Source organism: Pelophylax lessonae (assembly GCF_965119305.1).
Source record: "Pelophylax lessonae genome assembly, chromosome: 13".
Classification (NCBI taxonomy): Eukaryota; Metazoa; Chordata; class Amphibia; order Anura; family Ranidae; genus Pelophylax; species Pelophylax lessonae.
Genome location: NC_138780.1, coordinates 32,827,627 through 32,854,563, shown reverse-complemented (window position 1 = coordinate 32,854,563; position 26,937 = coordinate 32,827,627). Strand labels below are relative to the sequence as shown.

Below are 26,937 nucleotides of genomic sequence, written 5' to 3'. Positions count from 1 at the left end.
CATTGAGTGCATAGTTTTTATTAGGTTTCTGATCGTACATATCCCAATATATAAAATTGTGCTTTTATATATATAAAATTGTGCTTTTATATATATAAAATTGTGCTTTTATATATCTGACATTTGAACATTCTTAATATATCATTAGCAGATCTTTTTTTAATCGTACGTATTCCACTTTATAAAATTGTGCTATTATATTTACTGATATTTAATTAATCCTAATTTATCATGCATTATTAATTATTTCAATACACATTTATTTATTGTATTATGGTATATATGTGGATTTTATATTAAGATTTTTACCCATAATACTTATATCCCAAATATATACCTTTTGGATTTTGGCTATATTAATGAACTCTAGAATCCACATTTTTATGAAGACTTTATTTCTAAGCATTATCTATTGAGCATTATATAGTGGGTTCCTGAAATGGCTTAGCAGTATTGGATGTAAAATACCCATATGAAATTGACCATGTAACGTTTATGGAATAAAGATCTGTATAGGAATAATGTCCCCGTTCTAGGAGATCCGCATCCGGTGTCTCCGGCTGGAGTGTGTTTTAAGCATTCGAGTAATCAATGCGGACTTCCGGATGGGGCGGAATGATGGGCGGCGATTGCCGCATATAAGCTCTCTGGGTGGCGTACGACTCCACCTCTGAAGACGTCATCACGCTCTGACGAAACGTGCGTCAGGTGGAACGCACGCCGCATGCTTCCAGGTAGCCTGGTGGGACGCAAACCGGCAATCGCCATTCCTCATTCCCAGGCATTTTTACCCAGAGCGAACGTGTTGTTTATTTTATTTATTTTACTTGTGTTTTATTCGATGTGGCAATAAAAATTATTATTTTTAACGGTACTGCACCATTGGAGCATCTTTATTCTCCCCTCTATTTTTGACTCTGAGGATCGGTTCCCCATCATAGGATTCGAGGATCACAGAGAGCCAGCAGTTACCTGAGGCTTTGTTATTCGGTGAGTTTGCACCCCTTACTTAAGAAGTTACCGTTTTGCCAGCAATCTCAACTTTTGGAGTCATATGAATAAGAACATTTTTGCACAAGAACATCTTACATTGGACTTTCACTGCACGGACTTTTGTTAATCTTACCTATAGTGTTGCACATACTCATTTGTCATCATTTCAGTTTTTAGTGTTGCACTTTTACTTGCTAATATCTCGGTTTGCACAAACACTTAATTCAATTAAAATCTGACATTTACCTCTATTTAATTTTTATGCACATATATTCTGATATCACGCTGCCTATTGTGGTACACTAAGTAATCTATTAACCCTTTTTGTTTGCACATATATTGGAGTCTTATTTATTTAGCATATGCACTTTATTACACCTGCCATCACCTTTAAGGAATAGAAATATTCCTTCACAGAATCACTCACCATACAGGTGTGTGAACAAGAAATCAGCAATCGCTATATTAACCCCTTAGGGGGTACACTCTCTGTCCTTTTAAAACTATAGCAGCTGCTCTTCCACTTTTATCACTTTTACACTAAAATTAACATTCAAATTATTCTATTTATTTATTTATTTATTATATCCCATACCTTCCAGAGGCGCGAGGATATATACCTCCTAGTATATATCTCATCCCATACGTAGCAACTATAACACGCCTCAGCTCATCTCTACTGCTGATAAAGGATGCATGTGCTGTACTGCCACCATTTGAGGAGGCGACAAGGATGGAAAGCCGTGACAATGTATGCATCAGTGATACAATCTGTCTTGTGTTTCTGCTGGAGCATACTCTGTGTGGCATTATGGACAGGGCACTTGAGGCCCGCTTTACGCAGACACCATTCTTGCAACACCACAGAACACACAAGAAAATAGGGAAGAGGAGGATTCTGGCAGATTTGGAGACCTTGAAGCAGAGAAAGACATATACATACATCAAACCTTAAGAAATGGTTTTCCGTCCCTAGAACCCAACGTGAACCGGCTGACATTTATCAAAATGAATCAGTCCTGGATTAGCAGCAGCCATCAAGCTCCTGATACTGATGTCGTGGATTACGTGCTATCTGGATCTAGCTTTCTGGGTTGATTTTATCTGGAAGAAACTTCTGGTGTAGGTTTCATTAGGCACAATTAACAACCAGGGGGGGCGTGGTTTCCGCATGGCGCTGTGAGGAGTCATCCAGAGAGAGCTCCTGCGACGGTACCGTATTCTGCTCCATTAGAACCCTTTTAACATACCCTGCCATTGATTCCCATGATGGATAAGCAAATGGGAAGGTCCCTACCTGCTAAGAATGCTTCCTCTGGGTCAATCAAGCGATTCCTAGCCACCAAATCTGATGAACACCATCACCCGGAGGTTGCTGGTTCCTCACAGCATGGCTCTGGCTCCGCCTCCCGATGTAGGCCTGAGTCTAGGCACAGCTCCCCGGTGTCCTCCATCTGCTCAGGTAGAGACTGGTTCTCCTCGCACCAACCGGACGTTGCTGCTCTGGTAAGCAGACTTCTGACGAATTCGGAACTTGCCTCTATGCTTCTCGACCTAGAACGTTTCTATCAAGAAGGAGGTTTCAGTGGTATGCTCAGATCTCTCCCAGGTGTTTGTCTGGGTTGAGGAGTCTGAACAGCGGCTTGACCACCACTCAGCTGCCATTGAAGACCTCCAGGCTCGCACACACAGCCTTATCACTGCACACAGGTTGGCCCTTTACAAAATAGAGAATCAGGAGAACTGCAACCGGCGTAATAACATTGGGGGGTGGGGCCTACCTGAGGCTACCAAAAATGAGGATCTCCTTGCCACTATGCGGGGTGTCTTTAACAGATTGCTGGGGAACCCCGCAGTTCACCCTTTGAAGCTGGACCACGTGCATCGTGCCCTGCGCCCACGCAACCTGACATCAGACAACCCAAGAGACGTTATATGTAGGGTGCACTTCTATGAGGAAAAGGAATTGATCATGCATCGGGCCAGAGATGCGAACACACTTGATTTTGATAGCACCACACTCTCCTTCTTACTTGATCTAGCCAAAGAGACACTTGACCGTCGTAGGGAATTAAAACCTCTAACTGACAAACTGCGCCAAAATGCTATAAGCTATCTGTGGGGATTCCCTGCCTCCTTTGTGGCTCACAGAGATGGCAGGACCGCCGTCCTTCGTTTTCCTGAAGACCTGGAGAAGTTCTGCCTAGACGTCAACATCACAACATCACCCCCCCCTGAAGCTGGCAGAAAGATATTCCTCACATTTCCCCTTTACTGGATAAGCAATGGCAGAGAGTCTCCGGGAAACGTGGATCCGCCACTCCAGGATCTTCCTCTAAGATGGGCTGACTACCTAGACCTTTCTGGCAAATCGGGCCCTACTGATCAATGAACCATCCATATGGTCTTCACCTACATGTCACAACTGTTGTGGAGGTCTCTCTACGTGAGTGCTGCATTGCAAAAATGCCCTGGAAGTAGAATTATCATTTTGTCTTTTTCTTTCTTATTCATTAGCTGTTATTATTGGTTTACTAAGTCATATTTTTGATTGATCGGCTTTTCAATGCCACATGTCTTTGGTGGTTAAAAGGTTTTTATTTCGCAGGTACTGCTCGTGGGTGTTTTCACTTTCATGTGTCACTCTTTCTCATCCTGGGGCTCCATGACGCCCTCTACAGGTTTCGGCCATGCCCAGTCTTCCCACGAGGTCTCCAACATCAGGGCCGAGGATGGTGGGATTCCGGAGTGTGCCGACCTCCTCTATCAGCACTGCAAGGCTTTGCATGCATATAGTGGTGATTTATGCCTCTGGTATACTTTTCTGACTGTTTTCTATTCTCTTCTTTAAATCTCTCTCTCTTTTCTGGTCTCTTTCCCCCTTTCCTGGTTACCCTCCCCTTGTCCCCATTTCCAGGACGTCGGCTCAGTATTTATGCAGCTGGAGGTGTCTTTCGGTTGTTTTCAATGGCAAATCTCAATTTAATCTCTATTAATTTTCGAGGCTTATATGCTCCTGGTAAGAGATATCAGTTATGTAGGGAACTGAGAGCTCTTAAGGGGGATGTAATCTTTTTACAGGAAACCCATCTTACCCACCATACTTCTGTAAAACTCACCTCTCCTTCCTTCCTGACATGGTTCTACAGTCTTTCTGATGTTAACAAAGCGAAGGGAGTCGCCATTGGTTTCAGAAGAAACACAGCTTTTAAGCTTGATTCTTCTTTAATTGATGCAAGTAATAGATATCTGTTTTTAAAAGGATCTCTGGGTAACTTTCCCTGCACGCTGGTTAACATACACTATATGCTCCTAACCAGGGCTTTTTTTCAGCGGGAACGCGAGGGAACGCAGTTCCGGCACCTCCAGCACTGAATGTTTGTAATGGCAAGGGGTTTAGGGTGTGCTGGAGGGTCTATTAATGCTGGCTGCTGGGGTATCTGTTGTCACTGGTGGGGACTTGTTTTTTTGTAAGGGTCTAATTTTGCTTGTGGGGGATCTATTATTGCTGGGGGGTCTTATGTTGCTAGTAGGGATCTACTGTTGAGGTAGCGGTATATTGTTACTGGCTGCTTGGAGATCTGTTGTTGCTGCTAGGAGATCTATTGTTGCTAGCTGCTTGGAGATCTGTTATTGCTGCTAGGGGATCTATTGATGCTAGCTGCTTGGAGATCTGTTGTTTCTGCTGGAGGGTCTATTGATGCTAGCTGCTTGGAGATCTGTTGTTGCTGCTGGAGGGTCTATTGATGCTAGCTGCTTTGAGATCCGTTGTTGCTGCTGGGGTCGGTCTTTTGCTTCTAGGGGTGGTTTTTTGCTGTGAGTGGTCCATTGTTGCTGTGTGGGGGTCTATTGTTGTGTGGGGGAACTACTGTTGCTGGGGTAGGGTCTATTGTTGCTGTGGTTGGTTTATTGTTGCTGGGGTAGGGTCCATTGTAGTTGGGGGGGGGGGTCTAATATTGTGTGGAGTGGGGTCTACTTTTGCTGGGGGATCTATTTTACTGCTTTTCTTGTTATTAGACCAGAATAAATTCCATACAAATTATTTAGCACCACAAAATGATACTTGGGACGGTACTGAGAGGAGGGCAGGGGGTGGAATCAAGGGACGGCGCTCAGAGGTGAGTAAGGGGGCAGACACATGGGGGAGGGGCTCAGAAGGGGAGAGTTCCTGCACCTATTCTCTGAGAAAAAAAGCCCTGCTCCTAACCATGATTAGGCAAGCTTCTTTTCCACTGTTCTTCCTAAATTCAGGACTTTGCTGCATTGTCCTGGCTGGTGCCAATAATGTCCCCTTGGAATCTAAACTGGATACATGCCAGGGTAAATCCTCTCTACCTCTTAAACGCTTAACATTTATTCGTAAACGTCTCCTTGATATGCAGCTTATGGACACTTGGTGGGTTATGCATTCTAGTGAAAGAGACTACTCACACTATTCCCACCTCCATTGGTCTTACTCTAGAATAGACTACATTTTTATTGACCATCATCACCTAGAACTTATTCAACAGTCTAAAATAGTCCCTGCAACTCTCTCCAACCATGCTCCCATATGCCTTCGCTTAATCATCCCATCACTACTACTAAAATCTTTTAATTGGAAACTGAATGACTTGCTACTGTTGGATCTCACGGATAGAGCACAGATTGGGAAGGACTTTGCCACCTATTTTTTGGAAAATGGGAACCCAGAGATCTTCCTGGGAGTCCTCTGGGAGGCCCATAAGGCTACTATAGGTGGTAAACTCATAGAGCTAGGAACGAGGAAAAAGAGAGAGTGATCAAGACTTCGTTCTGAGCTTATCCGTGAAATCGCTGTTCTGGAAAAAAGCCATAAAACCTATCACTCCCTTCCCATATTACAATCCCTGACCCAAAAAAGAGAGAAGTTGAAGGCTCTCTTCCACTCGGAACAAAGGGCTAAATGTAGATTAGTGTCTCAACTTGTGGATGAATGGGGGGACAAACCTAGCCAGGTCTTGGCACGGTCTCTTCAACAGAAAAAAACAGTGACTTTTATAGCGAAAATTAAAACCTCTTCTGATTCCCTAGTATACAAAATGAAAGCTATAGCCAGAGAATTTCATTTGTTTTATCAACAGCTTTATCATGTCCCCAAGGCTATTACTGACCCTCAGACACTACACAACATGATTCAGGAGTATTTGTCCCAATCCCACCTGCCCAAACTGCCCCCTGCTTTGCTTCAGGTTTTGGAGAGTCAGATCACGGCATCAGAACCTAACGCGGCACTTAGCTCCATGGCTACTGGTAGGGTCCTGGACCCGGATGGTCTAACGGTAAAATACTACTGCACTTTTCAAGAGACGCTGCTACCTCATTTGACTGCTTATGCAAATTCCATCTCTAAAGATTGCTTTCTAAGGCCTGAGACATTGCATGCACACATTTCGGGTTCTTCCCAAACCAGGAAAGGATCTCACCCTATGCAGGAGTTATAGGCCTATTTCTTAAACATAGATGTGAAACTGTGTGCCAAGGTCCTGGCATCTAGATTGCTCCCTCTAATACCGAAATGGGTCTCTCAAGACCAAACAGATTTCATACCAGGTAGGGAGGCTGGAGATAATTCCTTACGTACTCTGTTCCTCTTGTCTCATGTTTGCGGGTCCTCTCATTCCACCCTTCTACTTTCCACTGATGTGGCAAAGGCTTTTGACCGGGTGGACTTGGAATACCTGATGGCTAATCTGTCCTTTCTGGGCATAGGCCCTAATATGCTTAGTAAAATCTAAGCACTCTACAACTATCCAACGGCCCAACTTTGCATAAATGGTACTCTTAGCAACTCTTTCATCTTATATAATGGCACTAGACAGAGGTGCCCTTCCTCACCGTTATTATTTGCCCTTTCCTTAGAACCCTTTCTGGCGACGATTCGTCATAACGTTAATATACATGGCATCAAAGTAGGAAATTGTGAACATAAATATGCCACCTATGCGGACAACTATGCGGACGATTTTATTATTTTATTCTATGGTCAACAACCCAACATCACACTACCCAATCTCATGACAGCCTTTAAGACTTTTAGCTCTATATCTAATTTTAAAATCAATCTCGCCAATTCAAAAATTCTGAATATTTCCACCCCTCCCAGGACTGCTGCTCTTCTCAAACAATCTTTCCCTTTCACTTGGCAATCTCGTAAAATGAAATACTTAGGTATCTTTCTCACTCGTAATCCATCCAAATTATTTTGGGAAAACTATATCCCTTTATTGAACTCTATGCGCCAGGACCTAGACAATTGAAATCAGCTTGCCCATTCATGGTTTGGAAGAATAAGTGTTGTGAAAATAAATGTCTTACCCAGACTTCTGTTCCTATTTCAAATGATCCCTTATAAGGTTCCCTCTGGGCTTCTTTTCCATACTCTCCAAACTGTTGGGCAGATATATCTGGCGTGGTAGGCGCCCTCAAATCTTTAGGTCTCAACAAGTTAGATCTAAGGTGGATGGTGGTCTGGCACTCCCAGACCCTAAGAAATATTTTACTGCAATTGTTCTAATGAGGATTTCTGTTTGGAAGTATCACAAATCCACCAAGCTGTGGGTACAACTGGAGCACGACCTTAGCAACACTGATTTACGCAAACAGATGTGGATTCCTAATCGCTTTCGCTCCTTAGCGACTTCTACATCCCCATTGACTAAATCTACCTTCACAATCTGGGACTCCCTTCACAAGTCTAACAATTGGTCCTACAATTCTCCATTGATGCATATCACATGTTCTTTCCTCCGGGTACACTGGATCAACAGTTCACCAACTGGCTCGCTCCTGGGGTATTATTTTTACATCAGCTCACTTCTTCCATAGGACTTCTTCCTTTGCCCCTGCTTATGAAGAACACCACTGCTACAGCCTTGGACCACTGGCGCTATAATCAGTTGGCAGTTTTTATAAAAACACTACCGAAACCCCTAAAATCAATCTAGGAACTTACTCCAGTGGAAAACATCTTGGCTCATTCTTTACACTCCTCGCAGGTAGTGTCGAAATTTTATAAAGCCCTACTTTCATTGGATCCCCCCCCCTCTTGCCTCCCTTCCTTGCAAAATGGAAAAAAGACTTCTCCCCTTAAGGGATCACCAACGCTCACCTATTCTAAGATTAGCTCATGTCTCATCTTATATCTTCAAAAATTTGTGAAACGAACTACAAAGTCCTGCTAAGGTGGCATTACATGCCTGAATTTCTCCACATGGTTTTCCCAGACTACCCAGGACTATCTTGGAGAGGATGTGGGGAATCAGCATCACACACTCATATTTGGTGGCAATGCCCACTTATTCGACTGTTTTGGTTGTCTATTCTGCACTGGATCCAAATGATACAGGGATTGCAGGTTCCTAATGATCCATGGGTCGTGTTGTTTCATTGTTTGGGTGAACCAATAGACCGATATAAAAGATCCATTACCCCCCCCCCCCCCATCTCCTAAACACCGCCAAATCCCTCATACCTAGACACTGGAAGCAGTCCTCCCTTCCTACTCTGAAACAATGGTTGCAGATGATAGAACATATTTGTCATATGGAAGATCTTACATATGCTCTTAGGGAGCAAACACCCATATTCTACAAGATATGGGCCTGTTGGTTCACCTTTACATCTTCATCTGCTTATGCAGAGATTATGCACCATCCTGACTGATACTGCATATGTTCACATAAATGTCTTCATTACGGCCCTGTGCACATCCTTAGGGCGGATACCAAGCCTTGCCCTATCCACCCCCCCCCCCATTCCTCCCCCCTCTTTCTCTATCATTCTATATTGCTTCTTTACCTTTCCTTTTCTTTCTTCCATTTCGTTGCTATCATATACTTATTCTAGGTTAAAGAACTGTTACAACTGTTCCTGTTACATAAACAAGCTCTGCTACATAACTGGTTTTATGTTCTATGTGAGATATTGACTATTGCTCAAGTTAGCCTCTTTGGTGTAGAGCAATCTTTGATACTGTGATGTCCTCATGTGGATCAAGTGTTATCATGATTGCTTGTCATGATTTTCTTTTATGTTATTGACCTTTGTACATGTTGTATCTTACTTCATTTTCTTTAATAAAAAGTTATTGAAAAAAAAAATTACCACCCAAGGACCATTTTTTCTGCATCTGTTTGACAGGAGCATATCATTTCAATTGTTGACAGCAAGGCCAATTCTTGCTTTCATCAAGAGTACCTATAGGGTTACGGTGTGAAGACACCAGCAACACCCAAAGCCTAATTTTTCCACACCTATTACTTCTATCCAAAGTCTGTGAAAGAGACCAGAATTTATCCAAAAAATCCCTAATCTTGTTCCAAGTGCACACAAGTGTGACCTCATCATACAGACTGGCTCCCCAAGCTGCTGTTTATAAAATAAAGAAATGCAATTATCTCTGCAGCAGGCTCTATATGCAGTACAGATGTGCCACTTTACAGGCAGATTGATTGGACCCCCGCTGGCACTATAGTCAAAGGAATTTGTTTCATTTTTATTGTTATTTCCCATTTTTATAGTTTCACTTTAAGCATCAGTAAATCACTGCTCTTTTTAATATGATGTTTTTTCCAACTTTTTTTTCACTGATACATGTCCCCCAGGGCAGTACCTGGACCCTCATACCATTGTATGCCCAATTACTTGCATATAAACCTTCAAATTGGGACGTTTGACTTTTCCTGTTCGGATCCAATAGACCTCATTGGTGTTCGTTATTTGATTCCGAACGTTTGCGATCTTTCTGGAATGTGCATTGCATTGTGTCATTGATCAAGCCGTCGAGGAGCAGGAGCAGGAAGATCAGGATGTCGCAATGCTGGATGAATATAGAAAGTATATTATAGTGGATTTGTATTGCGCAGCATTGTGACTGGTGAGTGGTTGTGCAGCAATACTACAACTACAAAGAGTGACAAACGCAATTAGAAAAAAGTATTATAACTGGTGTGATAGACCCGTGGTCCTTTAAAATGACAGATTGAAGAGGGGTGTTATATAACAATATACTTTCATAACATTGTATTTGGGTACTGCAAAAATGTTGCCTCTGCATCATCTATGTCATCTTCCCAACCACTAACATTAGAGACTCCGGAGTAGGAAGCAACAGTGGGGACCAACCACCTTGGGCTGATCTGGGTACTTTTGTCAGACTGCTGAGTGACAGCTGTTGCTACCTCCTCTTTCTGATCCGATGCCAAGAATGGCTGCGCATCGTAAATGTCTTGTGATGGATCGGAAAATAAATCCTGTGACTCAATCGGAAGGTATATGGTGGTGGTGTCTTTGGGGGGGCACACAGCAGAGAGTGAAGAGGGTGCAGATAAAGAGGATGAGAAGGGTGCAGAAGAGGAAGGCTGAGTTAGCCACTCAACCAAGTCTGGTGCGTCCTTTGACGTAATCAAATGCACCTTCTGCAACTTCCCACTTTGGCTCCAGCCTGGTGCTCTTGCCCTACCCCTACCACCCCTGTGGAAGGGCCTGCCTCTTCCTCTGCCTGTCATTTTTTAAATGACCCTGTGACAGAAGTCTCCAGAGAAGCGCAGTATATGTGGAAGAAGGTATATAACCCCCTGCTTCAATCTGTCGTTTTGGGGGGCCACTGGTATATCACATCAGTTATAATACTTTTTTTCCCCAGTAACGTTTGTCGCTGTGTGTAGCAGAGGTAACACAGTGAAAGAGGCAAAATTCCTGCAGTACCCAAATACACTATTATGAAAGTATATTGTTATATAACACCCTGCTTCAAATCCACTATAATATGCTTTCTATATTAGGGCAATTAGGCAAAAATTAGGCAAATTATATTCAAAAGGCAGAATGTAAAATGGCAGCCAGGTCAGTTCTATTTATAAGGTAGGGGGTATGTCCATGTGCTGAAATGTCTCAATTGGCTGTCCTGTACCACCTGATGGATGTGTCATGGGTCAAAGTTCTTCACAATGTAAAAGAATGTGGTGGCCGCGAACATCGCCATATGTCCGCATGATCGGCAAACAAGCAAAATTTGCCACAAACCGACCGCTGGGCGAACCGCAAGGCCATCTCTATTCATTTTCTTACAGTAACATTCTTCTCTTCTTCTACAGATTGTGGCGAACTTACCTTACAGACAGTTCCTGCCCCCACCTGGCATCTGGAATAAGAAATAACCAGACACTGAGGACATTGAAGCTATCTGAGAACAATCTGGAGGGTCCTCATTTCAGGGATCTGATGGAAGCTTTGACAACAAGCCGGATTGAGGAATTACAGTGAGTATAACAGGATTGATTGAGACAGAAATATCCTGGGACAGTTTTATATCTAAACCACATAAATAATATGGAAATATGATAATGTCATCAAAATCCATCTTAAGACTCCATAAATATCCATCCTGGACTGTTATGTCCAAACTCCATAAATCAAATAATAATAATAATCTATATATACTTTATCTCCTGTTTGTTTCCAGTTGTCTAAAACTGGCTATAAAAAAATAAATATCTGCACAAAAAACCTGAAAAACTTTGTGCTAGCTTTAATAATGAGAACCAGTCTCCAGTGGTAAATTGATCTACAAGTCCAAATAGTATAATATACAAGACTGCAGCACTAGTATATAACTTTCAAACAATATACAGTAAATGTGAAAATATAACAATAAGAGTGAGACTCTACATAAAAGTCATTATAAGTATATATATATAGCAATGGTATGGAGACTATTTCACTGGTAATTATTGAAAATGATTTATAATCAGCATATATAAAAGTATTGTATCAATAGTAGTGGGACTCTTCAACAAAAAAAGTACAAATATAAAGTGGTAATTGTGAAAACTCTTCCACACCATGAGATCAAGTCCTCCATCATGATGTTCTAAGGAAATCCAAAAGTGCAACTGTGTCTACATTTAGTCAATGAAGTTCCCACATCATGAGACTTCTGTGACCATCACAGTGAATCACCACAACTGAATCCAAGACTTAGCAGAAGGTTGGACCTCAAAGCCTAGAGGTCAGGGTGAGTGTGTATGGTACAATCCCCATACAAGAATTAAATTATCACACCACCTCATCCACTTCTGATGTTACATTTAGTAATTGGGGTCTACAAAAGAGAAAACCTCCAAAAGTGTAGATGACCCAAGACTATACATTTCACCTGAATACAACTTTCTCTGAGCCTCTGAGGATATCAGATTCAGGGGGGAGCTTTTTGATAGTGACATTATCATAAATGGTGCCTTCATAAAAGTTCCTTTGTACATTTGTTGTATATATGACGGCTTTACATATGCAGGTTTTATTAGCCATTTTAAATAGTAAAAAAAAAAAAAAAAAAAAAAAAAACCTTGCGTAATCCACACTAATGGTGTTTTCTCTTTTTGTGGACCCCAATTACTAAATGTGACATCATAATTGGATGGGGTGGTGTGATCCATTCATTATTCCTGTATGGGGATTGTCCTATACACATTCACACTGACCTCAAGGCTTTCACCTCCAACCTTTTGCTAAGTCTTCCATTCAGTTGTGAGGATTCACTGTGATAGTCACAGAAGTCTCACTCATGTTATGGAGACATCATTGACTAAAAGTGACACCATTGTACTTTGAGATTTCCTTTGAACCTCATGATGGAGGATTTGATCTTATGCCGTTGAGACGTTTTCCTTATTACCATTGTTTATTTGGACTTTTTTATATTGAAGAGTCTTACTTCTATTTCTACACTATTTTATATATATATACTGTTTATAAGTTCTTTTCATTAGTTATCAGTGATATTGGGGTCATTTCACTAAGAGTTAAATAATGGCAAATAAAATGCGGTAAAATAATGCATGTGATAAATCGTTTGTGAAAGTTCAATTCACTAAGAATTTAGCATTAATTAATGAATGCTGTATTTTTTTCGATTGTCTGGTAACTACCACATTTTCTCATGCAGTAATTTATTGCATTTGTCAGTGGTTAAGATTTGTTTAAGGTCATTTCCTTATAATATTTTACTTTTTAACATGTTTGTTATTTTTCATTTGCATAAAAATGTTTGTATTCTAACATTTTTTGCAGTAATCTGTATTCAAAGGCAGGACTACCTACCTACCAAATCTCTCTTGATCTTTGGTAATCCAAGCTCCTTTAATAAATTTATCCTGAAATATGTTTTTTTTGCAAATGCATGGCCTACTAGAGTTGTTGAAAGTACTCTTTTCTATGTTTTTGGAAGAAGTCTGTGCTGCTACCTATGTTTATATTGCGGAAACTAAAGGAAACTGGAGGAAACTCCATAAAAATACAGTCCAGTTTCCTCCAGTTTCCTTTAGTTTCCGCAATATAAACACAGGCAGCAGCACAGACTTGTTCCAAAAACATAGAAAAGAGTACTTTCAACAACTCTAGTAGGCCATGCATTTGCAAAAAAAACATATTTAATGATGGATTTAGTAAAGGAGCTTGGATTACCAAAGATCAAGAGAGACTTGGTAGGTAGGTAGTCCTGCCTTTGAATACAGATTACTGCAAAAAATGTTAGAATACAAAAACTTTTATGCAAAAGAAAAATAACAAACATGTTAAAAAGTAAAATATTATAAAATACAGTCCAGTCCAATGAATGTAAAAAATCATTTTTTTAAACATTTTTATTCATTTCTTATGTTCCTATCCAAGTTTAACTTGTTGTAATGGTGTATATCACCAAGAGTATTACAGTGACCACTTCAAGAGGTCACTTCTAAATAGTCTTTTCCTGTAACTTTGTTAAAATCTGATATTCTATGAAGTCCAATAAGTAGTAATAAAGATGTGACTGTAGGTGATCATACATCATAATTGTTTCATATTGTTTCTCATAAAACAATATTTCCTAGAGTTTTATTAAGTGATCTAATATAAATGATTCCAATAAAGAGAAATTAGTTCCATGTATGTAGGGAATAGTTACATTCATTCCTGGGGGAGAATTTAATTTTCTTCTGGTAACATTCTTCTCTACTTACAGATTGTCCTCTAATCACCTAACAGACAGTTCCTGCCCCCACCTGGCATCTGGAATAAGAAATAACCAGACACTGAGGACACTGGACCTGTCAAAAAACAATCTGGAGGGTCCTCATTTCAGTGATCTGATGGAAGCTCTGACATTAAGCCGGATAGAGGAATTACAGTGAGTATAACAGGACTGACTGAGACAATAATATTCTGGGACAGTTTTATATCTAAACCACATAAATAATATAGAAATATGATAAAGTCATCAAAATCCATCTTTAGACTAAATCAATCAAATAATAATAATGGAGATTGATTTAATCTTCTGTTTGTCTCCAATCACCAATCTCCAGTCTCTTATCACAAATGTCAGACAGTTGTCTAAAGCTGGATAAAAAAAAAAAAAAAATAAAAACAAATATCTGCACCAAAAAAAAAAAAAAAGGAAACTTGAAAATGTTTTTGTAAACTCTAATGAAAGAAAACCAGCGGCCAGCGGAAAGTGTGGTATATAAGTTCAAATACACTGAACAAAATTATAAACTCAACACTTATGTTTTTGCACCGATTTTCATGAGCTGAACTCAAAGATCTAAGACTTTTTCTATGTACACAAAAGGCCTATTTCTCTCAAATATTGTTCACAAATCTGTCTAAATCTGTGTTAGTGAGCACTTCTCCTTTGCCGAGATAATCCATCCACCTCACAGGTGTGGCATATCAAGATGCTGATTAGACAGCATGATTATTGCACAGGTGTGCCTTAGGATTAGACTTACCAGAAGTTTGGACCTCAAAGCCTAGAGATCAGTGTGAGTGTGTATGATACAATCCCCATTCAGGAATAATGAATGGATCACACCACCTCCTCAACTTCTGATGTCCCATTTAGTAATTGGGGACCACAAAAAGAGAAATCTCCAATAGTGTAAATGATAGATTATGTTTCATAAAGCAATGTCAATGCTAGAAGTCTAACTAATAAAATGGGAAAACTGGAGCTGCTAATGCACAAGGAGGCTTTCAATTTTGTGGGAATTTCAGAAACTTGGTTTGACAGCTCACACGATTGGCTAGCAACCATTCAGGGATATTCCCTATATTGTAGAGATAGGTAGGGTAGGGAAGGGGAGGGGTATGCCTGTATATCAAGAATGATGAGCAAATGAACATGAGGGATCACATCACTAATAGAGGAAGGGAGGAGGTGGAATCCTACTGATTACAAACAATACAGACCTGATCGCAGATGTGGAAATATGGGGCAGATTAGGAAGCAGCGACCACAGGTCAATTAGATTCAGTATAAATCACAGAAATAATAAGCACAAGGGTAATACAAGGACACTGAGTTTCAAAAGAGCCAACTTCCCTAAATTGTGCTCCTTGCTAGACGATATTAAATGGGATAAAATCCTAGGAGAAAACACTGGAAACATGGGAGTGCTTTAACCACTTAAGCCCCGGAAGATTTTACCCCCTTCCTGACCAGGGGGTATTTTGCGATTCGGCACTGCGTGACTTTAACAGAAAATTGCGCGGTCGAGCGACGCTGTACCTAAACGAATTTGGCGTCCTTTTTTTCCCACAAACAGAGCTTTCTTTTGGTGGTATTTGATCACCTGTGCGATTTTTTGATCACGCGCTATAAACAAAAAAAGAGCGTCAATTTTGCAAAAATAGCAATATTTTTCACATTTTTTTATATGAAATTCCCACCAAAAAAAATGTAAAAATCAAAATTTTTTAACATTTTCGGCCAATTTGTTTTATGCTACCTATGTTTGGTAAAAAAAAATCGCAAAAAGCGTATTTTGATTGGTTTGCGCAAAAGTTATCGCGTTTACTAACAAAGGGAAAGATTTTTGTCATTTTTGTTGTTTGTTTTTTTAACGCGTAATGGCGGCGATCTGCGATTTTTTTTGCGGTACTGCGACATTGGGGCGGACAGATCGGACCCTTGACTGACATTTTTGACTCTTTTGGGGTTACCAGTGACATTTCTCCAGTAATCAGTGCTATACATATGCACTGTTACTGTAAAAATACACTGGTAGTGAAGGGGTTAACTTTATTTGGGAGGGAGGGGCTGTGTGTGTCCCTAGGGGCGTGCTTTCTACTGTGATTGGCTGTGGCTTGAGCTGTAAGGACACTGATCAATGGATCTACATAGTAGATCCGTGTGATCAGTGTCTTTACACCGAGGAGAATGACAGGTGGCTTGTTTACACAAGCTGCCTGACATTCTCCCTCTCCCCGCCGATCGCAGAGTGGCCGGCGGACATCGAGTCCGCCGGTCACACGTGCGGGGGGGTCCGTGACCACGCGGAAGCGGGAGCGCGCCTCCGGGGGCGCGCGCTCGCTCCCTAGACCCTCACAAGCAAGCGACGTAGACCTACGTCAGTTTGCCTGTGAGGGGCTGACCGCCGCCGTAGATAGTCGTGCGGCGGTCGGCAAGTGGTTAAGACCATACTAAATAAAGGTATTGGCCAGTGCATTCCAAAGGGAAATAAGTTTAAAAGAGCTAAAATAAATCCTGTGTGGCTAAACTCTAACGTAAAAATGCATATAAAAGCAAAAGATAAGGCCTTTAAGAAATACAAGGCTGAGAATTCATTGTCAGCATTCCAACAATACAAAGAATGCAATACGAATTGTAAGAGCGCAATCAGGGCAAGCTGCTGCAAGGGGATTCACCCCAGATATAAAATGATAATTCTTCCACTCTACAAGACTCTGGTCCAGCCGCATCTTGAGTATGCCGCCAAGTTCTGGGCACTGGTCCTCAAGAAGGATGTGCTGGAACTGGAAAGCAACAAAGCTAATAAAGGGACTAAGGGATCTCAGCTATGGGGAACGACTACAAGCATTGAACGTATTCTCTCTGGAGAGGAGACACTTGAGAGGGGATATGATAGTGATGTATAAATATCGTACTGGTGACCCTAGCATAGGGGAAAAACTTTTCAGCAAAAGGGAATTTAAAAAGACATGTGGCAGTTCACTGAAATTGGAAGAGAAGCAGTTTAAATTAAAACAGCGTAGAGCGTTCTTTACTGTCAGGGCGAGAAGAATGTGGAATTCTCTTCCACAAGCAGTGGTATCAGCAGCATCAATAGTTTAAAAAAAATATTAGATGGGCAGCTTAACAATCACAACATACAGGGATATACAATGTACTATTGACATAAACACAAGCACACTCACACACCACAGGTTGGACTGGATGGACTGGTGTTTTTTTTTCACTCCTGGGGGAGAAATTCTGTTTCTTCTGGTAACATTCTTCTCTACTTGTACAGATTGGATGGTAATCATATGACAGACAGTTCCTCCCCCTACCTGGCATTTGGAATAAAAAATAATCAGACACTGAGGACACTGATCCTGTCAGGGAACAATCTGGAGGGTCCTCATTTCAGGGATCTGATGGAAGCTCTGACAACAAGTCGGATAGAGGAATTACAGTGAGTATAAAAGGACTGACTGAGACAATAATATTCTGGAACAGTTGTATATCTAAACCACATAAAGAATATAGAAATATAATAATGTCATCAAAATCCATCTTTAGGCTCCATAAATATCCAATCCTGGACTCTTCTGTCCAAACTTCATAAATCAAATAATAATAACGGAGATGCAGTATATTTCATCTCGTGTTTGTTTCTCTCTATCACCAATTTCAGACAGTTGTCTCAAGCTGAATAATTATAAAAAAAATTATAAAATGAAATTTCTCTTTCGTTTATTGACAGACACAGCTCCTGTCATTCTTGACCATTGGGTTATGCTGCCCCCTACAGGAGTAGGACACTAGGCAGAAAAAAATTCTGACTACACCCATGGGCAGTCCCAGGGGGTATACTCCCTCTCTCTGCTATAGTCACTCAGTTTTTTTCTGCCTAGACAGGAGTAAGGACCTAGTTCCTTGCTGGGATCTTTGATCCTGGCAACATTATTTAGATAGAACTTTTTTTTTTTCCTCCTGGATTTTTCCTGTGAGATCTACTATCAACTGCCAGACTGGGCGACGGGCTGGATAATCTAGAGCCAGCGGTCACCCCAGTCTGGGCGGAAAGTGTGCACAAGCCTCAGCTCCACGCTAGGTTGGCCACGACATAGCCCCACTAAACGGGGACTGGCCCTGCGAGTTACATGCCTCGCAAGGTCTTGGTCTGAGTCACAGCGTTCCTCCTGCTCAACAGCTCCCCCCATTTCGATGGAGAGGAGGATCTGTCTGGAGCGGTGCAAACCTGGTTCCTGGTATGGTGAGTAGCTGTCACACCTTTACCCCTGGAGGGTTTTGGGTTGGACGTGGGCCCCTCCTTGGGACAGTCGGACCCCCGGGTTCCCCTCCTTCCCACAGGCACCCCCCCTTGCCAAGTTCCTCATCCTGCCCCCCTCCACATATGCTGGGGTGGTCTGGCCATTTTCCTGGGGTGGGGGCAGAGCGCTAACTGGTGATGGGGTGGGGGGGTACGCCACCGGTGACAGACGAATGACTGGCGGGGGGTTTGTACCAGGTGGGGGCTCCTGCCAGAGCCTCCCATCCCACCTGGATCTGTCCTGAGGCCTGGTCTCCCTAATGCTGAGTCCCTGTAGGCCTCGTAGCACCGGCCAGGGCCGCCATTTTGTTCTAACCTTGTGTATTCCTATACATGGCGGCCATGTTTGTGTAGTCCAATGGCCATTTTCTTGTGGTTTGTATTGCAAATACTGGCAGCCATGACAGTGGAGCCCCGTGGGCGGCGATTTCGGCGGTGGGAGCCCCTCCTTATCCCCTGGTGCCGACTCCTGGATTATTTAGCTTCCTGATCGCCGCACGCGTAGTGCAGATTCTGCTGGTGATTGCAGGTGCCTGTGTCAGCGGGTGGTGAGTCTGGTGGGGTCCTCTTCCTCTCTGCTGAGGAACACTCTGTGCCTTGTGCTTGGCAACCGGCTGGTGCTGCCAGCGCAGTGGGGGTTGTCCCTTAGCAGTGTGTTATACTTTTTGTGGGGTCCTGGTGACTTATGGAGTCTTTGGAGCATGTTTCCCCACCTCATTCCCCTCTCTGAGGCTGCAGGGCCCTCCGGGTCCCAACCATCCATCCATACACTGATGGCTGTCCTGGAGTCCCTTGTGTCCCGGGTGGAGGTGGCTTGCAGGCGTCGGGCTAGCAAATAGCACCCCCACCTTCCCCTGCCTGATCAGTTTCATTAGATCCTGAATCTGATTTGGCCGTCGCGGACATGGGGCACCCTGCTGGGTCTTTGACCACGTGACCACGTGCCTGGAATCCTCTGATAGTGAGGATGATTCCTCCACGTAGGAAAAGGCACTGGTAGATGCACCGTTTGTATCTGTGTGTGAGACCTTGAAGATGGAGGACACAGCTAAAGCTGGTACTTTTTTGGCACCAAAGCGGCACAGGTGTTCCCTTTCCCTGCCTATTTTGACCGAATTGTCGCTAATCTGATAAGTAAATGGTAGCTAATGCACTCATTGCTCTATATCTCACATAAATCTTAACCGAAACTCCCACAGCTGTCTTCACAAACCACACACAATACCATGGCTGGTGCAAATTTAAAAAACAATTTTGTGTGTTGTTTAGTATTTCCAAATGATAAGCTTTTTCACCACAAAAATGTAATATGTGTTCCAACATTATTAATCCAATTCAAAATGTAATTACCAAAATTCAGAGGGTAACACCACTATTCTACACTCTCACACCAATAATCAAAAAATATCACAGAATAAATCAAGATACAGAACTCCTGACTGATGTAATTCCACCACCTATAGGTAAATACCCAAGAAATTTACATTTTTGGTGTAGGAGGTTCCACCATTGCAAATCTTGCCATATGTGTTCCACTGGGAGGGACAGGAAGCAGCCTCTTGAATTCCACACCAGCACCAATTTCAGCCTCTTACCAACCAAAAAGCCTCAAAATTACAGATGGTGTTATAGGGGCACACTGACAGTAATCAGACATACCCAGCCTTGGACCCAGATGGCATATCACCATATGTCAATGGCACTCAGGACTTCCAGGGTACATGTGCATTGATTAACTTTAGGTACCCAGGAACTTAGGGCTAAATAACACCACATTATATTTTTGACGGGTTTCATATAATGGAAAACCAAGAAATGACATTCTAAAGAAAGTGACTTTGGTTTTGTACACAATCTACAACTGTGTGTTTGTGGGCAGATATGGTTGTATAAGTATGCTGTTATCCTGCACTCATACTTTAATGTTGTATGGTGATGATGAATGACAAATGTGTTTTGTCAACAATTTGTGTAAGGCTCCATTCACACTACCGTGACTTGTCAGGCGACTTGTCAGCCTGACAAGTCGCGGTCCCTTGCGGTCCATTGACTGGTACAGGACCCGTTCTAATAGGAGCGACGCAAGTCGCTCCGACTTAGAAAAAGGGTCCTGTACTACTTCTGGGCGACCTCGGAGCGACTTGCATAGACATTCATTATATGAAGTCTGTGCAAGTCGCGCCGAAGTCGCGGTGCACGGGACTTCACAGGTCGCCCCCGAAGTCGTGCAGAAGTCGTACTGCTTCAGTGTGAAATGCGGTCTGAAGCAGCCCTCACAAAGTTGACATTTCCTGCTTTGTATCCCCCACGTGTCCAACAACTTACAACTTGAATAATTGTGTTGTTGTTATCTTTGTTAATGGCCCGAGCCTGGGACATTTGTCTTTTTTTGTTTACCCTGCACAGATACATACAGTATGCTGTTGCATTCTTTCATTTGCCACGAGTGTGTGTTCCTGATCCACAGGTGTGAGAACTTAAGGCATGAAGTGACAAAATGAATTACACTGATGGGCGTGTTCTTTACTGGGTGGGTGTAGGTGTGCTATTAATCCAACCTATGTTACAGTGGTGATCGAAAGTTTGGGCACCCCAGGTAAAAATTTGTATTAATGTGCATAAAGAAGGAAAGATGGAAAAATCTCCAAAAGGCATCAAATTACAGATTAGACATTCTTATACTATGTCAACAAAAGTTAGATTTTATTTCCATCATTTACACTTTCAAAATAACAGAAAACAAAAAAATGGCGTCTGCAAAAGCTTGGGCACCCTGCAGAGTTAATATCTTGTACTGCCCCCTTTGGCAAGTATCACAGCTTGTAAACGCTTTTTGTAGCCAGCCAAGAGTCTTTAAATTCTTGTTTGATGTATCTTTGCCCATTCTTCCTTACAAAAGTCTTCCAGTTCTTTGAGATTTCTGGGCTGTCTGTCATGCACTGCTCTTTTAAGGTCTATCCATAGATTTTCAATTATGTTGAGGTCAGGAGATTGTGAAGGCCATGGCAAAACCTTCAGTTAACGCCTCTTGATGTAATCCCCCGTGGATTTCGAGGTGTGTTTAGGATCATTATCCATTTGTAGAAGCCATCCTCTCTTTAACTTCAGCTTTTTCACAGATGGCATCAAGTTACCATCCAAAATTTGCTGAAATTGTATTGAAACCATTTTTCCTTCTACTCGTGAGATGTTCCCTGTGCCACTGGCTGCAATACAACCCCAAAGCATGATTGATCCACCCCCATGCTTAACAGTTGGACAGAGGTTCTTTTCATTAAATTCTGTGTGCCCTTCTTCTCCAAACGTACCTTTGCTCATTCCGGCCAAAAAGTTCAATTGTAACCTCATCGGTCCACAGAACATGTTTCCAATGCATCAGGCTTCTCTATATGTTCATTTGCAAATTTCAAACGCTGATTTTTGTGGAGAGGACGTAGAAGAGTTTTTTTCTGATGACTCTTCCATGAAGACCATATTTGTACAAGTATCTCTTTATAGTGGAATAGTTTACCACAACTCCAGTGTCTGCTAGATCTTTCTGGAGGGATCGTGCAGTCAAACGTGGGTTTTGAATTGTTTTTCTCACAATTCTGCAAGCTGTTCTGTCTGATATTTTTCTTGGTCTTCCAGATCTTGCTTTAACTTCCACTGTTCCTGATGACTGCCATTTCTTAATTACATTCCGAACAGAGGATATTGACATCTGAAAATGCAGAAAATGCTTGCTATCTTCTTATAGCCTTCTCCAGCTTTGTGAGCGTCAACTATTTTCAGTTTCAGTTTTCTAAACAACTGCTTAGAAGATCCCATGGTGCTGATTGTTGGGGCAAGGTCAGATGAGTCTGGGCATTTAAAACCTTTGAGATTGACATCACCTGGTCTTCGCAGACGATCATTGAGAACAATCCATGACACTGGCAGGTCTCAGCCTTGCAAAGGGGGCAGTGCATGCTATAAATTCTGCAGGGTGCCCAAACTTTTGCAGACACCATTTTATTGTTTTCTGTAATTTTGAAAGTGTTAATGATGGAAAAAAATCTAACTTTTGTTGACATATTATAAGAATGTCAAATCTGTAATTTGATGCCTTTTGGAGATTTTTCCATCTTTCCTTGGCTTCTTTATGCACATTATTACAAATTTTTACCTGGGGTGCCCAAACTTTCGATCACCACTGTATATAAAGACCAGCACTAGTGTGGTTTGCTTTGCCTGAGAAGAGGCCAGAATCTTTGTTTGCATTTGTTAGAAATTGGGATTTTGTGGGGGAATATAGATTGTGTGCATAATGACTGACCCACGCCCTACTAGGGCTGTGGTTTGAGGATTGTTTGATCTGTTTGCTGGAATAGTTTTGCATTTTGACCCTCAAAAGGTTATTTTTGTAGGCATGGTTTTACAATTGTGTGTCTTTGTCAAGTCTGACCATGTATGTGTTTGTTTGTGAGCCTCTGTGGACCCATCTTCTTCTAATTACTTATAAACCTCGTGTAGCACCACCCCCGCAGGAGCTGCTGATTAGATTATTGGGTCTACGTCCTGCCTTCCAACCCCTGAAATTGGCTCGAACCCTCCCTAGGCACAACTGACACGAAATGGGACTATAATACCAAATGGCTACAGGAGAACACAGTTCAGGATATATCACCCCAATAAGTAATAATAACTTGTTACCTTTCTCCAGCCGCAGTCCCTCTGGGTGACACAAGGTGCAACACACAGACTTTTGCTTAACCAAAGTAGCTTTACTGAGAGTTAAAGTACAAGTTGACTCCAAAAGACATCACAAGAGTCAACTAAGAAAGATAAAGTTATTGACACAATAATAAACAATATGATTAAGATAGCTATTTTTGTATACTTATGCAACTAAAAGATAACTCATAGGCTTTCTTTTACCCAATGCAGGCTATACTTTACACACGTCTAGTCTCTTGTATCAGGTAGGCAGAACCTATTTGAATCCCATACACAGTTCCTTCCTTTTGGTTTGGAATCTTCGCTAGCAATCGTTGGTGCACAAGCTATTTGTAATCCAAAAGTAAGGATATATAGTCAAAAGGGGTGAGAAAAAAAAAGGTTACAATCACCCGCAATGTTACTGCGTAATTGGGCGTATTAATCTTCTTAGTGGTGCATATATAGGCCCCTGACACCTTATGTACTTGTGTTTAAATGCTTAGTCTCCTGGAAGGTGCACTAGGCCGCTGAGTGTACTGCGTACTATCTGAAGTGTAGTTAGCACCAGCTAAAGTTACTTTCTTCCAAGCGAGAAACAGATTTGGGCATGTGCCCTGCTCACCAAACGGCCTCTTTCTTCCCGAGCTCTCCACCTCCGATTTCTGTCACCAGCCGCGCTTGTGGTTAGATGTGGGCAACACCAGTCTCTGCAGAGCATCAATGGGTTCTCTGGGAAGGCTCCTTTACTGCAGATGAAATGCTTCCACTCCGTCACTTCAGGCTCAGGCTTCAGGCCTAGTCCGCAGCATCAGCCCACAGCACTTGCTTCCTTCTAGCTGTTGTGTCAGGAGACAAGAGAGAGAGCCTGGCTCCTCCCTTCCTTTATAAAGCTTCCCCCAAAAGGCTGTGCGGTGAAGCAATGCACCCTGGTGTTCCCACTGAATTGTGGGTATCGTAGTATCTGATGAACATCACCAAGCTGCAGTGTGGCAGTTTGGCCACTAGAAACTTCTGATGAAAACCACCAAGCTGCAGTGTGGCAGTTTGGCCACTAGATGGAGCCGAGTTCCTTCAAAATGTTATACAGTCTACTAATGAACAATTGTAAATGGGAGGATGCCCGCTACACACTCCCCCCACTTTAGAAACTTTGGTCCCCAAAGATAACGACAGCATGTATCCTGTCACATACGTTGGAAAAAAAACAATTAACTCATGCACAACGGTAAACCATGTCCCTTATCAGAAGCAGAGTTCAAACCCAACAACTGCACATTAAAACACAGGGCCGACAGCGGAACCTCCCACCAATTGTTGGGGGAGAGAAGGTGGTTCTGTTCACAAACCCCCGACACTTGAGTGGCTTGTACAGATGTGCCTGGGGGTGAGCTAGGGTTGTCCTCCACTAAATCTGCAGTGGAAGAACTAGGCTGATCAAGAGTTCTCTTAGAAGTAAGGACAGCTTCTTCCGAGCATTTCCCCAATTGGTCGTAAGTTAGTCTTTTGGGTGGGTGAATGACTCTTCTTTCCCTCTGTTCTTTGGGAGTCACAATCTTAGAAGTGCTGGAACCAGCCGCTCTTGGGGATTCTTCAAGAGCTTCCTCCTCTAGTCCCAACGCATTGGACTCTGGGGTTTCAGAAGCAGTTAATTCTTCTACAGAGAAAGGTGCAACCTCCTCCTCAGGATCTTCACCATCAGCTACTTCTTCTGTAAGCATGTGGAAAGGCACAAATTCAGGAGCTTCTGCCCGAAGGGTTCCTCTTTCAACCAGTTCGGATGAAGACAGGTACTCAGTCGTGGGTTCTGGTAACTAAGATGACCACATCCAATCAGGTACCTCCTCTTCATCTTCCAGATCTTCAATTGGAGAATCTCCATCCCTCACATCTGGAAATGCTGTTTGAGATCTGGTAACTGGCCTGTGCCCTTGAGACGTTGAAGGGACTTCATGTGAGACTGGGTCAGGAGGTAGGCGAACTGCTTCTGAGAGAGGTAATAGGTGGTTCCTATGCCAAGTCTTCAGTGGGCCCACTCTCCCTTCCGGCCTAATCTGATACACAGGAAGGTTTGGCAGCTGCTTACAGATGACATAGGGCTGGGATTTCCAACGGTCAGCCAACTTGTGTTTCCCAGGGATACCCAAGTTCCTCAACAACACTTTATTCCCTGGCTGCAAATCCTGGATCCTAACTTTCAGTTCAAAGTTTCTTTTATTTCTCAGCCCCCGTTGATCAGATGAGACTTGGGCTTTTTCGTAGGCCGTTTTTAGGCTCTTCCTCAACCGGTCCACATACCCCTTGTGAGATGCTGCTGAGGTGTGATCAGGTGATATGCCGAAAGCCAAGTCCACTGGCAGCCGAGCCTCCCGCCCGAACATTAATCGGTATGGGGAGTATCCTGTAACATCACTGACAGTACTATTGTAGGCATGTACGATGGCAGCTACATGTTTACTCCAGTGCTGTTTCTTTTCTGAGCTCAGGGTCCCCAACATGTTCAAAAGAGTCCGGTTAAACCGTTCAGGCTGAGCATCCCCTTGTGGGTGGTAGGGAGTAGTCCTAGTCTTTTGGATGCCTAACAAGTCTAGCAACTTCTTAATCAGCCGGCTTTCAAAGTCTCTTCCCTGATCTGAATGGAGGCGTTGCGGTAAACCATAGTGCACAAAGAACTTTTCCACTAATACTTTGGCCACTGTTGTGGCTTTCTGGTCTTTTGTTGGAAACGCCTGGGCGTATCTGGTGAAATGATCTGTTACCACAAGGACATTCCCTTGACCACTCAAGTCAGGCTCCAGGCAAAGGAAATCAATGCACACCAGTTCCATAGGCCCCTGACTTTGCAGATGGCCCATTGGGGCTGCTTGACGTGGCAAAGTTTTCCTCTGGATGCAGCGAGCACAAGAACGACAGTATCCTTCAACTTCACCCCGCATACAGGGCCAGTAAAACCTGTCTCTCACAAGTTGGAAAGTCCTTTCAGGCCCCAGATGACCATGATTGTCATGGAGAGCAGCCAAGACTCCTTCCCTGAATTTAGCTGGTAGGAACAGTTGCCACTTCTCTTCCAGATCATCAGAGGGGCCCCTTCGGTAGACCACCCCTTGGCGTATCTGTAGCCGGTCCCATTCTTTATGCAACAATCGGGCTTCCCGAGGGGAGTCTGTTAGAAGCAGCTCAGGGCGCTGAGTCTCTATGGCCTTCAGCAAAAGTTTCCCCAAAGGGTCTTTTAACTGCTCCTTCCTCAAGTCCCCTTTCGATAGCCTAGGCAAACCTTCTTCAACCTGGGTCACCCTGCAATAACACCTGGGTACTCCAGCAGCTGAGACCCCAATCTCTTCGGCTCTTGCTCCTCCACTGGATCGAAATTCCGTTCCCTGACATAGGGCGCGCACTCCCTCTGAGGTCAAGTGAGCCCATTCTTCAGTAGGATCGTTGGGGGCATGAGACCTTCTGGAGAGGGCGTCTGCATCCCTATTCCCAACACCTGGTCGGTATTTTAAACTGAACATAAAGCTAGAGAGAGCGGCTAACCACCTATGTCCTGTAGCGTCCAGTTTGGCAGTGGTCAGCAGGTAGGTAAGTGGATTATTATCCGTTTTGACTATGAATTCTGCTCCATATAAGTAATCTTTCAGTTTGTCTACTACAGCCCACTTCAAGGCCAGGAATTCCAGCTTGTGTGTGGGGTAATTCCTCTCGGAAGGTATCAGACTTCTGCTCACATAAGCAACGGGCCGCAGGTGACCGTCATGCTCCTGGTACAACACCCCACCTAGCCCATCTCTGCTGGCATCGACATGTAGTTCGTAGGGTTTTGAGGGGTCTGCGTAGGCCAACACAGGGGCAGTGGTCAGGCTCTTCTTCAACTGAATGAAGGCTTCCTCACATTTCGAGGTCCACTGATCCTGAATAGATTCCTTGGGCT

The 26,937-nt window shown here is 42.9% G+C and overlaps 1 protein-coding gene across 2 annotated transcripts in view; it reads left to right on the top strand.

The window, feature by feature from the left end:
• LOC309569323 (NACHT, LRR and PYD domains-containing protein 3-like) overlaps nucleotides 1–26,937 on the top strand; it is a 129,768-nt gene that overhangs the window by 61,307 nt on the left and 41,524 nt on the right. The window contains exons 5-7 of one of the 2 annotated variants that reach the window (XM_082275116.1): nucleotides 11,109–11,273; nucleotides 14,015–14,179; nucleotides 17,307–17,471. In XM_082275116.1, coding sequence (XP_082131242.1) covers nucleotides 11,109–11,273; nucleotides 14,015–14,179; nucleotides 17,307–17,471 — 495 coding nt within the window. The remainder of the gene's footprint in view (nucleotides 1–11,108; nucleotides 11,274–14,014; nucleotides 14,180–17,306; nucleotides 17,472–26,937) is intronic. The other variant, XM_082275117.1, reaches the window with a different exon arrangement.